This window comes from Manis pentadactyla, chromosome 3 (genome assembly GCF_030020395.1).
Source record: "Manis pentadactyla isolate mManPen7 chromosome 3, mManPen7.hap1, whole genome shotgun sequence".
NCBI classification, from domain to species: Eukaryota; Metazoa; Chordata; class Mammalia; order Pholidota; family Manidae; genus Manis; species Manis pentadactyla.
This window is the reverse complement of record NC_080021.1, coordinates 173,545,293-173,558,784: the sequence shown is the minus strand read 5'-3', so window position 1 is coordinate 173,558,784 and position 13,492 is coordinate 173,545,293. Positions and strand designations below refer to the sequence as shown.

Sequence of the window (13,492 nt, the reverse complement as noted above, 5' to 3'; positions counted from 1 at the left end):
TTGGAAAGAGTACATAGAGAATTCTTATTTCCTTTGAAACACTTCAGTTGAAGTTTCTTAAAAGTGAATTGTGATAAAAGTATTACATGGGATTTGGATTTTCAAACATTAAAAGAGAAAGAGGGGTGAGAAGAGTGAAACGCAATGGGAAAAAGAATGCCTTTACTCAAGCAAAGGAAGGAGTAGTGAGGTATCAAAATAAGATAGACTTTATTAAATGAAATACTGGACGTGAAATCCTCAATTCTTCTATGGGACAATGGAACGTGAGAAGCAAGGCAGTTGCTTTAGTCTGAAGATCTGTATCCTCCCCACCAAATTATATGCTGAAATCCAAATCCCCAAGGTCATGGTAATAGGAGAGGGGGTCTTTGGGAGGTGATTAGGTCATGAGGGTAAAACCTTTGTGACACGGATTACTGCCCATATAAAAAGCTATCTTGCCCCTTTTGCTGTGACAGGTTACGGTGAAAAGATGGCATCTATGGCCAGAAAGGAAGCCCTCGCAGACAGTGAATCTACCAGCAACTTGACCTTGAACTTCCCAGTCTCCAGAACTATCAAAAATAAATGATTGTTGCTAATAAACCACCAATTTACATTACTTTTGTTATAGCAGTCTGAATAGATTCAGATAGTACTACATATAATAGTGGGCTCAAAATAATCTTCATAGGTAGTGGTTTGGATTAGAAGAATAAATTTGGTGCTAAATATTCAACAGTCCCAAATATTTCAACTATAGAAAGTAGTACCAAGAGCTTCAGCTATGAAGGGATAGGTTATCATTTGGAGGAGAAAATTAAGTCACTATTACAGGTTATGTGAGAATTAGGGGAAAAATAACAAAACTACTTAGAACGTCCTTTCAGCATTGACTATATCCAACTGTGTACCAATCTTTCAAGAGCAAGTTCAACATTTGAAAAGCACCTTTGTGGGCAGACATTGTGCTAGGTCTTTTTTGTGTGCAATCTCATTTTGTCCTTACTTAAAGAAACAGATGCTCAGAGAGGTTAAGTAAATTAATCAAAGGACACACAGCTAATAACTGGTAATATAATGGGTACAGTCCAATGACTGCCAAAAAACAACAATGTTTTCTACCACAGCAGGCAACATTTTTCTAATGATAATATCTTAAAGAATGGAATGAGAAAAATCAGTATCACACACTGGGTCTTTCTTATGAATTAATAAACATCTACAGAAAATGGAGCCTTATAGTAACAGCAGAGAACAGGTGGAGAACCCAGTGGAAATACAGACACAATAGTAAAATGAAATTACTATTTCTTAGGGGGGAAAATGCTAATTTCAGAAACAAGCTGTATAACTATTTGAAAAAATAATGAAAAGGGAAAATATTCCAAAATGGTAATACTGGTCAGCCTTTGGAGGTGAAAGTATGGAATTCTTTCTTTTCGCAAAGCCTCTGTTAAAAACTCAATTAAAAATAAGGTTTAGTACTACTTATTATAAAGGCAATAATTATTAAAGTGGCACTTCCCAGTTCCAGATGACTAACTGAAGCAATAAAAACAATTCCTTGGTTATATGTAGTATTCCTGCTGTAATTCCTCTGCCATGAAACCCCACAACTTTGCCAACTCCTCAGCACACAGTCTGCAAGCATTGTCCTTGGTAACTGTTCTTGAACAGTGATGATTACTGCCTCCTAAAATAAGTGTTTACCCCAAAGAACATTAGTTTATTCGCATACCAAGATCCTGAGTAAATATCTAGCCTCCCTCTGAGGTCTACTCCTCTCCTCTATAAAATGGTATTATAAGCCCTATATTGCAGAATTATTGAGAACACAAATGAAAGGTGCTTAGTACAGTTACATGAGCATGTAAACAGTCAATACAGTCATCACTTGTGTTATTGTATCATGACATTCATTATCATCATATCAACCATAAATAGCACAAGCTAAAAGAATTCTACTTAGTCTCATTCACCAAAAAACTACCATTACGTAGGTATGTTCACTACATCAAAAACTTTGGTTAGGCTGGTGGTGATCTTTGATGTAATTACCACATTTCTCCAAAACAGTGGAGATTTTCTTTGCTGTACTGTAATAATTTTGGGAACAGTTTAAACTTCAGAAAATTATTTAAAGGCTCATTCAGGCTCATTCTAACATCGATCCCTCCTACCCAATCTCATCATTAGAAAAGAAAGGATCCTTTGCCAATCTTCAAGCCAACAATAAGTTTAGCTGGCTATAAAATTACCCCTGGCCCATGTCAATTTCCTCACCTCATCTGCTTCTAAGGCTTCCTAATCACAAAACTAAGAAGCAAATATACTCAAGAGTCCTCCTATAAGCATAACTGTACCTTCTATATTAACAAAAACAAAGAAGAACAAAGAAGAAACCTGAAGTGTGGCCTTCTTTAGCCTTTAGAGAATGTCTACATGACCAGATTTTCAAGGCTCCCCTCTAAAATAATTTGTAAAGTAGGCCTTGCTTCACTCCTCTAAACAAAAATATCTGGGAATGAATATTCAAACTTTCAGCTACTTGAATCTGATCTTATATCCTTGTAACTACTATGCTTGTAAAATGTTTTCTTCAAAAATATCCAAAACAATTTAAGAAAAGCCTACCTCAGCTTGGCAAAGTGCATGAAGACCTTGTAACACCAAGGCTGCTGGAGTAGCTTGATCAGGCTTGATGCATTCATTCAGCACTTGGGAAATAGCTGCCAACATATCCGCACCATGTTGATACGGCCTACAAGAAACAACACTGAGAAATAAGATTAAAGCCAAAGAACTTTGTTACCACTACCAGACCTTCTGCCTGAACAAAAAGCCTTAATGCTTTTCTTTATTCTCGTGTTTACTAAATGATGACCTTTAAATACAAACATATTTCTTCAAAGATTTGTACCAGCATTATTTCTGCTATAACTTAAGACTCATGTTTGATACAGAAATATCTAAAAAAGAAGATATTTGTTTACAAATTTTATTCTTCCTAAATCATAAATGCTACCATCTGAATTAATAAAAACTCAAGCCTATAATAATGGTGAAAAGAACTGACTTATCTTATTGGGATTATCAGTAAAGATACAGCTAATCCAGCCTGGCAGCTGCTTTGGTATCAGCCACTGACTACAAAAGCAGGGATTTGAGATCAGAAGATGATTTATTACATTAGTGATACTAAGGTGGTTATACTTATCACAACAATGATGCTAATGATGATGATAGTGCTAAAAATGAAAATGTGAATTATAACCAACTGAGCACCTACCTTATGCAGGCACTGTGCGGGGCTCACTCACTCATCCTCCTTCCCATCCTCTCCTCTCTATTCCACATATATTGTGCTATCCCCTGAATGCTTTAAACTTCATCAAGAAATGCTCAGGTCATCCCTCTATTCCTTGTAATCCCTCAGTGATGTAATACTTTCCTCTAATAAATAAACTATCGACTGATGAAACTGCCTGGATGGATTCTATTGCTTCACTGTCTGGCAAACAGAGATGGTTTTCTAAAACTGGAAAAATTGGACAGTTCTTGAGGTGGAAAATGGAAGGAGCACTGAGTCAGTTATCAACAGACTATTCTGGGCTCTTACTTAACATCTCGTGAGCCTCAGCTTTAAGCATGTAAAATTAAATATGAGCTAATAACCTTTCATCTCTAAAATTTTTCCATGTCAGTACCTCAAGAGAATCCAAACTCTCAGGTCTAGAGTTACATGTGTAACTTTTAGACTGAGGTCATGGTTACACTGCCAAGGCTGACACTTAAAAAAGAAGCAGAACTGCTGAGGCTTAGCTACATTCGGATCCAAAATTTTACTTGAATAGGGAATAATCCTCATTATCAGTACCTGGGCCAACCCATTCATTGCACAACTTTGGGACGCACCATTCACGTCACCACTGATTGAAGTGAGGGTGATGCTCCCAAGAATTCTATAGCACAGTGGCTCCATCAACATATGAAACTGCAGGATTAGAACTCATTTTAAAACTATTTCCTCCTTAAATGTTTTTACCTTACCTTATTCAAGAAAAAAAAATCTAGTAAGATAGAGCTTTGCTTAGTGTTATTTCAAACTTGTTACCTCCCACCACCTATGTATTAATCCACAATCTAGAAGAGCAGAGTTATCTCCCTAATATTTTCATGTCTTCCTAAATGCTAGAGCATACATAGGAATTAAGATCATTTCCTTCCTTGTAATAATCCCTAGTTAGTAATTAATTACATGCAATGAGTCACAAATAAGGCCTTCCCTTATTAGAACTTCTAGGTATAACATAGGGAGAACATAAGAAAGAACAGTTTAACTACAGCCCATTGCTTAGGTTTCAGGATTTATACACAGAAAATTAGAAAACAAAACATCATATATTTTGTTTTATTACAATATTAGATTATCCAGAAAAGGATATAATATCCTATAAGCCTAGTTATAAGACTAGACCTGAAATGGAGAGACAGGCTTGCTTCTCAAAGTTATTTTCCAGTATTTCTAAGTTTTACCATCAGAAAATTTGAATTGAAAATTTATTCTTACTCAAATATCCTCTACCTATCTATCCTAGCTTCTTGCTTAAAATAAAAAACCAAATGCAAAATAATATATCAAGATATACTTCATAAGGACTAAGTCCATCTTACCTTTGCTTGCATATGTCTCTGATTGAGGCTGCTTTAGCAATCAGTTTCTCCCACTGAACTTCCTTGCCCACAGACAGAGAGGGCACATCAGACATGGCCATGAGGCGCTGTAGTTCAGGGTAGACACGATCCTAAAAAAGCAATTTCACAAAAAAGGCAACTTCCCAACTGAGTTGAATAAGCATTATTCCCTTTATGCAGCATTCCTACCACCAAATCATACATTTGCATTGCAAATTATAATGTATTTCTTCTAATCAGCAGAGAAGAATGCTGTTGTGATTGCTGGGGATTTTCTTACAGACCCATGTACTGTTCATTTCATAAAACAGGAACAAAGTAGTTAAATCTCGCCCTAATGACAGAGGCTCTAATCACTTATAATCATATTTCTATTACTTTTCCCACACAAATGGAAAAATAAATTTAAGAATTAAGGAAATAAGTTTATTCTCAATTTCTCTCTGCGAGACGATCACAACTGACTGCATTACAGATCAAAAGCTTTGGCTAAATCAAAATTTCTCAGTGTAATCGTTGATGCCACTCAGTAGTACTAATGTATTAAGAACTGTCACACTTAATGACAAAATTAGTTCTCTTCAGTGAAACGAACATGTTTAACACTCACACAGGTATAATCTGAGCTTACCTGCTTTTCCCACAAAGAAGTCAGCAAGCGCAGAGTGACAGCTCTTAGTTGTGGAGTGGTTCCAAGAAGTTGGATTGCTCGTAGAATCTGTCCTATGCACACCTAGAAAATATTGAAGAAATCACGGTTTCACAATGTAAATGTAGATAATCCCAAGATTACTTAAAGAATTTAGAATCCCTTATAAAATAAAGACAGAAATGGAAGCTTACTACAATATTACCTATCTCCTTAGAGGTTGGGGATAGCAATCCTGGGTGCATAAGAACCTAATCTCAGATGATAGTTAATGGGAAACTTGGCTAATTAAATGGCTTAAGAAAATTCTTAAATATTGTACTAAATAATTTTAGTCTAACAAGGAAAATAGTGATCATGGCACAATTAAAGGCTTAAAATTTCATATAATACCAAACAAAATTCAATGTATTATTCATGCCTCATTTTCCTCCCACCCCAAGTAAATTGGTTAATATACAAACCTTGTGAACACCAAGCGTGGGTAAAGTATACAAGATGTCATTATATAATACAGGTTCCAATGGTTTTCCCAACTTGAACATCAAAACTGGAATCAGATTTGGTACCTAAAATGAATTTAAAGACCATTTTAATTATGCCTTCTAAGAGAAATCAATCTATAAAGAAAATTTTATTTTTCTTCAAATGAATGATATGAATATATATTAATTATAAGACTAAAAATATGTCAGCTAGCCATTTGTTGTTAATGGTAATTTCACAGTACCACTAATATACTATCTCTTATAATTAGCTGCCAAATATCAATCAACAAGTGTTTTTCTTTAATGACATGACATTAACTCTCAGCAATATGGAAGTAGTTAAGATGTATCTTACCCCAGAGAAGTTTACAGTTCTAATGAGTAGCTAACAATTAGAATATTTAAATAACAAAATAACTACAAAGAGTGAAATATTCAATTGTTATTCCAATATGCAATAATTAGTCAACTGTTCTGTATGGGAGCTAGTGAACAAAAATTCCCTCTAGGTCCTCATTTCAATCCCTATGCATAACACAATTAAATGAGAACAACTTATCTGTGGATCAGAAGACATAATATTGTTAGGATATATATTTAAATATATAATATTTAACAAACAGATCTACAAATTCAATGCAATCCCTATCAAACTCCTACCTGGCTTCTTTGCCAAAATTAAGAAACTGAGGCTAAAATTCACATGGGAAAGCAAGGAACCCCAATTAGCCAAAATAAATGAAAAAGAAGAACAAAGTTTAGGACTCAAACTTCTGAATTTCTAAATTTACTATGAATCTATCATAATCAAAAGAGTGTGGTACTGGAATAAGGACAGAAATATAGGTCAATGCAATAGAACTCAGACCAGAATTAAATCCTTACATTTATGTTCAATTGAGTTGACAAATATGCCAAGGAAATACAATAGGGAAAGAAGGCTCTCTTAATAATGGTGGAATTCAACAACTAGTTTATCTATAGGCAAAAGAATGAAACTAGACCCCTTCCTTATACCATATGTAAAAATTAATTCAAAATAGATGTTAGACCTAAGTGTAAGAGCTAAAACTGATAAAATCTCAAAGAAAATATACGAGTAAATCTTTGTAACCTTGGGTTAGGCAAAGCCTTCTTAGATATGACACCAAAGCATGAGCAACAAAAGAAAAAACTGATTTCATTAAAAATATTTGACCTTTAAAGGAGACTATAAAAAAATGAAAAGACAATAAACAGAATGGAAAAAAATATTTATAAATCATATATCTAATAAGGAAATCATATATGGAATAAATTCTTATAACTCAGTAAAAGGACAAAGATCTGAATAGATATTTCTCCAAAAAAGATAAGCAAATGGCCAATAGACAGAAAAAAGATACTCAACTATTAGTAGCCATGACATAAATACAAATCAAAACCAGAATGATATACCACTTCACATCCAATGGGATATCTATAATCAAAAGGACAGACAAGAGCAAGTGTTGACAGGGATGTAGCAAAATTGGGACCCTCAGACACTACTGGTGGGAATGTAAAGTGGTACAGTCCCTTCAGAAAACAGTCTGGCAATTTCTCAAATGGTTAAACAGAATTGCTGTGTGATCAACAATTCTATTACTAGGTAACTATATAAGAGAATGAAAACATATCCACACAAAAACTTACACATAAATGTCCACAGAAGTATAATTTACAATAGCCAAATAGTGGAAACCCTTGTCTATCACCTGAAGAAAAGATAAATAAAATACAGTATTGTCACATAATGAAATACTATTTGGCTATAAAAAGGAAAAAGAAATAACATGGATGGACCTTGAAAACATAATGTGATGTGAAAAGAGTCAGTCATTAAATACCATATATTACATGATTCCATTCATATGAAATATCCAGAATAGGCAAATCTATAGAGACAGAAAGTAATTGCTTAGAACTGGGGATGTGTAGGGGAAAAATGGGGAGTGATTGCTAATGGGTACAAGGTTTCTTTTTGGGGGTGATAACAATGTTATCAAATTATTTATAGTTACATTTGCATAACTGTGAATGTATGAAAAGTCATCAAATGACACACTTTAAATAGATGAAATATATGACATGTGAGTATCTTAATAAAGCTATTTTCTAATAAATTCAATTCAAAATCATTAAATGAATATCAAGTATGAGCAAGGAACTTTACTTGATGGCACAAAACAGTATACCAAAAAGTTTTTATATTCCTTACAGTGCATTTCACAGGTTTATTGTCCAAAATTTGTTAGAGTTCTTCTATCTGCTATAATTTTAGAAAGCCTGCTCCTTCCAAGATTAGAAGACATCTACTTTAATTCTATCTCAAGAAGGAAAAAACATCCTCTTAATCCTACCAACCAAAAAGTGACATTTAAACATTAATTCGTTGATGAGCCTGACCATGATATGCCATGGTAGAATTTGGAGCTACAAATGGAATGGCTACAGACTCAAAACATATACCCAGAATTTATGATGTTTTTAGTAAGTGCTGGGGCTCTAATGAAACAGAAGTTCCATCAACCTCACCTTGAGTAACTGAAGGAAGACAAATTTTTTAATTGGCTTCTTATCCCCATTTTAATTAAAAACAAAAGGTTATCTTAGATTGCACTGCACAAGTCTCAATGAATTATCCCTTCTGGGAAGATTTCTACCAAGACATTTTGACAGATTCCTAGTTCTGGGAAGGGCAATCAGTACATTTAGTGACATTTTACAAAGTGGTATATTTAATTGTATGGTTTCAAACAACTGTTTTAATTATATTGTCAGCAAAAAATAAAGTGCTCTATTTATGCCAAGGATTACAGTTCCTTTATGAGCCTTAGACCTAAAGAGTGAAACACTCTTATGTAAGTGTTTATTTTTCTCTGGTGAGTTCAAAAATGAAAAAAATAAAGTGGGAAACAGTAAATAATCTTAGTTTTAATAGAGTTCTTAAGGCTATTATAGCCCAAGGTAAATCCTTAAGTCAATAGAAAGAACAAAATAGGTATTATTTCATTAGGAAAACACAGATATAGATATATATGTATGGAAAATATTTGTTGCATAAAGTATGGATTGCTTTTTTCCTAAGAAATAACATATATGTGTATTTATTGATTTACCTAAGATGTCTTTACAAACTCTTGATTCCCCTGCTCTTGAACCTTCTACTCTCTGGATGCAAAAAGAGAATGAATGTTCTGACTTTACCATAAATTTAAAATAAGCTGGTAAATGACCTATAATTTACTGTCTCAAGATCTTCTGGTTTCATAAAATTTAATCAATGCTTTCTCTTCCCTCCTTCAGAATTCAATGAATTGGTAAACAACTGAATTAGAATGATCGGATTATTAAGGAGCCCCCGTAAGATTATCAGAGATTTCTCAGCAGAAATCCTGCAGGCCAGAAGTGGATGCAAGATGATACATTCAAAGTGCTGAAAGAAAAAGAACAGCCAACCATAAATACTATATCCAGCAAACTCCTTCAAAAATAAAGGTGAAATAAAAACTTTTCCAGATAAACAAGAGCTGAGAGAATTCATCCATTACATGTACCATAAAATAAATGTTAAAAGTCGTATTTAAGTTGAAAGGAAAGGACACTAGACAGCAACAAGAAGTATATGCAAGTGTAAAGCTCACTGATAAAGGCAAATACACAGAAAAACAAAGAATGTTCTAATACTATAATGGTGGTATATAAATCCCTTAATTCTGATATAGGAGTTAAAAGACAGAAGTATAAATAGCTGTCACTATAAAAATATGTTAATGGATACATAATATAAAAAGATATTATTTGTGACATCAATAGCATAAAGTGCAGTGGGGGGGTTCTTAAAGTAGAACTTTTGTATGAGATTGAAGTTAAATTGTTATCAGCTTAAAATAGACTGTTATGTTTTCTGTAAGCCCAATGGTAACCACAAAGAAAATACCTATAAAAAATACACAAAAGAAATAACATACGTGTATTTATTGATTTGCTTAAAGGAATCAAAGCATGTTGTTACCAAAAAAATCAACAAAACACAGACATCAACAGGAAAAGAGGGACACAAAGGCTATAAAACAAACACAAAACAATTAACAAAATGACAATATTGTCTTTCCCTACCTGTAATTACCTTAAATATAAATGGATTAAACTCCCCAATCAAGAGTATGACAGAATCAAAAAACAAGACACAAATATATATTCTCTATAGGAGATTCACTTCACATTTAAGGGTACACATAGGTTAAAAATGAAAGGACGAAAAAGATATTCCATGCAAATAGTAACTAAAAGAGAACAAAGGTAAACATACTTATACAAAATAGATTTTAAGTCAAGAATGGTCACAAGATACAAAGAAGTACATATATAATGACAAAAGGGTCAATTCAGCAAGAAGACAGGCAATTATAAATATATATGCATCCAACATCAGAGCAATATATGTATGCGCAAATATATGAAGCAAACATTGACAGAACTGAAGGGGGAAATACAAACCAACACAAATAATAGATTTCATTACTCTACTTTCAATAATGGATAAAACACCCAGACAGAAGATAAGTAAGGAAACAGAGGATATGAACAACACTATAGACCAAATGGATCTAACAGACATATATAGAACATTCCATCCAAGGGCAGCAAAATATAAATTCTTCTCAAGTGCACAGAGAGCATTCTCCAGGATAGATCACAAAACAACCTTTAACAAATTTAAGAAGATTGAAATCATACCAAGTATCTTTTCTCACCACAATGGAATGAAACTAGAAGTTAAAAACAGTAAGGAATATAAAATTTTAAAAAAGGAGATACATGGAAACTAAGCAACACACTCTTAATAGGTTGAAGAAGAAAACTAAAAGGAGATTTGAAAATATTTTAGGACAAACAAAAATGAACACAAAATGTATGGGATGCAGCTAAACCAGCAATAAGAAGAAATTTTGTAGAGGTAAGTGTCTACATTAAAAAAGAAAAAAGATCTCAAATAAACGACCTAACTTTATACCTCAAGGAACTATAAAAGGAAGAATGAAGCAATGGCAAAGCTAGCAGAAGGAAATACTACAAATTAAAACCCAAGTAAATGAAATAAAGAATAGAAAAAAAATCAACAAAATTAAGTTGGTATTTTAAAATATCAACAAAATAGACAACCCTTTTGTTACCCTAAAAAAAAGGACCCTAAAAATCAGAAATGAAAGAGAAAACATTACAACCAATACCACAAAAATAAGGATTATTATAGAGACAACTATATACAATTATACTAACACAAATGGAATAACCTAAAAAAATGGATAAACTCCTAGAAACATACAACCTGCCAACACTTGATTATGAAAAAACAGAAAACCTGAACAGATCAATAAGAAAGGAGATTTAATCAGTAATCAAAAACCTCCCAGCATAGAAAAGAGGAGGACCAGATGCCTACATGGGTAAAATCTACCAAACATTTAAGGAAGAATTGACACCAATTCATCTTAAGTTCTTCCCCAACAACTGAAGAAATGGGAACACTTCCAAACTCATTTTATGAAACTAGCATTACTCTTATTAGACAGACACTACAAGAAAACTAAACTACAAGCCAGTATCTCTAATGAACATAGATGCAAAACTCAACAAAAAAATACCAGCAAACAGAATTCAGCAGCATTTTAAAAGGACAATACACCGTGATCAAGTGACATATATCCCTGCAATGCAAAGATGGTTCAACATACAAAAATCAATGTTATAAGCTGGATTACCAGAATGAAAGATAAAAATCAAAACCACAACAAGCTATCACTTTACACCTGTGGTCATTATCAGTTAAACAGAAAATAAGTGTTGGAGAGGATGTCAAAAAATTGGAACCTTGTGCATTATTGGTAGAATATAAAATGGCAAAGCCACTATGAAAAGCAGTATGGAAGCTCCTCAAAAATTAAAAATAAACCTAACATATGATCCATCAATCGCACTTCTGGGAATTTCAGGACAGTTGCTAGTCTCTTTTAAAATTTATTCTCATAAGACCATAACTGCACAGTCGCTATTACTGCCTTTCTAAAACAACAGTCTTTACTGAAAGATAAACTTTCTTGTAATATTTTATGGAACATAAATGGACTTCAACTTGTTTAACTCAACACTGTTAGTTTTTATAATAAAACACACACAGACCTTTAAAAAACACTTCAAAGAACTGAAATACTTCAAAGCAATTTAAATCAGCATCTTGAAGAGAGATCTCTACTCCCACTTTCATTGCAGCATTTATTCACAAAAGACAAGAGATGGAACAACCTAAATATCTATCAATAGATGAATGGATGAAGAAAATGTGATATATGCATACAATGGAACATTATTCATTCTTAAAAGAAGAAGGAGATCCTGTCATATGCTGCAACATGAATGAATCTTGGACATTATGCTATGTGAAACAAGCCGGCCACAGGATGGATACTGCATGATTCCACATCATTGTTGGTCTTAGAAGGAAGCAGAATGGTGGTTGCCAGGGGATAGCAGGAGGGGGAAATGATTTGCTGATTAATGAGTAGAGAGATTCAGTCTCACAAGATGAAAAATTGTACACAATACTGCACTACACACCTAAAATTCTGATAAGGATTATTTCAAGTTAGGTGTTTTTTTACCACACTTTAAAAAAAGAATCATGGGATTGTGTTTTAAGAGTCAGAAAAGTCTTTGTTGAGGTCACTTAAACAAATTTATTTTACAGTGATGGAAGTGAGGCCCAGAGAAATCACAGTTAGTTGACAGCAGAGTGAGGATGGGATTCCATGTCTCGCTTCACCCCTCCATTCTACCTTGGCAGAGTGAAAGTAGCCAGAGTATAGGCTAATTATAACAGGATAAGGAGCTATCATTAAGTCTTCTCCTTATAGTTGGACAAAACATAGAGGAAAAAACAAGCAAGGGAGACACAAACCAGCATCTCCCTGGAGTCAATCATATAAAGAAAAGAATTTAAAATTTAACTCTGGATTCCTTAAGAAATACCCATGTTGGCAACACTGTATGAGGTTACACAGAAAACAGCATAATCTTTCTGACAGTTCTATTATGAAAATCATGAGTGGTGCTATCAACTTATAAATTATGAGAAATAAAAAGTACTGTTATTCATCTTGTTTATCTCAGTCATCAGATGAGAAAATATGTTTATAACTATCCCTCCTTTTTAAATGTATGAGAGATAGCTCATACTTTACTATATAAACAATATTGTAATAAACTAATATAAATGGAAAATAAAGATATCAGTGAAAAGAAATAATTCAACACATGGTCATCTAGTGGAAGTAAAAGGCAAAAATCCAAAGCAATATCTGATTTTCTTTAACTTTTCAGACTTATGTTTTATAAAACCAAAATACAAAGGTGCATTTTGCAGTTCATATTTTACTCATATCCTTAGATAAATGCTGTGCCATCTTTATATAACTCTTTGTCCTGTAAAAAAATGAAAGTAAATTTTACATACACAAGTGTATGTGACATTTATAAAACAGTAGTAAGATAATAGTATGTGTTAAGAAATGAAAAAATAAAACATGAACTTTTATATAATAATGAATGAATATACTTAAAACGGTACAAACAGAAGCCTAAACACATTCTTTAA

General features: G+C 33.2%; 1 protein-coding gene across 6 annotated transcripts in view; it reads right to left on the bottom strand.

Moving 5' to 3' along the window:
- FOCAD (focadhesin) overlaps positions 1–13,492 on the bottom strand; it is a 274,352-nt gene that overhangs the window by 162,458 nt on the left and 98,402 nt on the right. For all 6 annotated transcript variants that reach the window (XR_005025293.2, XR_005025296.2, XR_005025295.2 and 3 more), the window contains 4 exons: positions 5,794–5,898; positions 5,312–5,413; positions 4,660–4,790; positions 2,620–2,746 (listed from right to left, as the gene is read on the bottom strand). Coding sequence is in view for 3 of the 6 variants with exons in the window: in XM_057498735.1 (XP_057354718.1) it covers positions 2,620–2,746; positions 4,660–4,790; positions 5,312–5,413; positions 5,794–5,898 (465 nt within the window). In the remaining 3 variants the exon portion in view is untranslated. The remainder of the gene's footprint in view (positions 1–2,619; positions 2,747–4,659; positions 4,791–5,311; positions 5,414–5,793; positions 5,899–13,492) is intronic.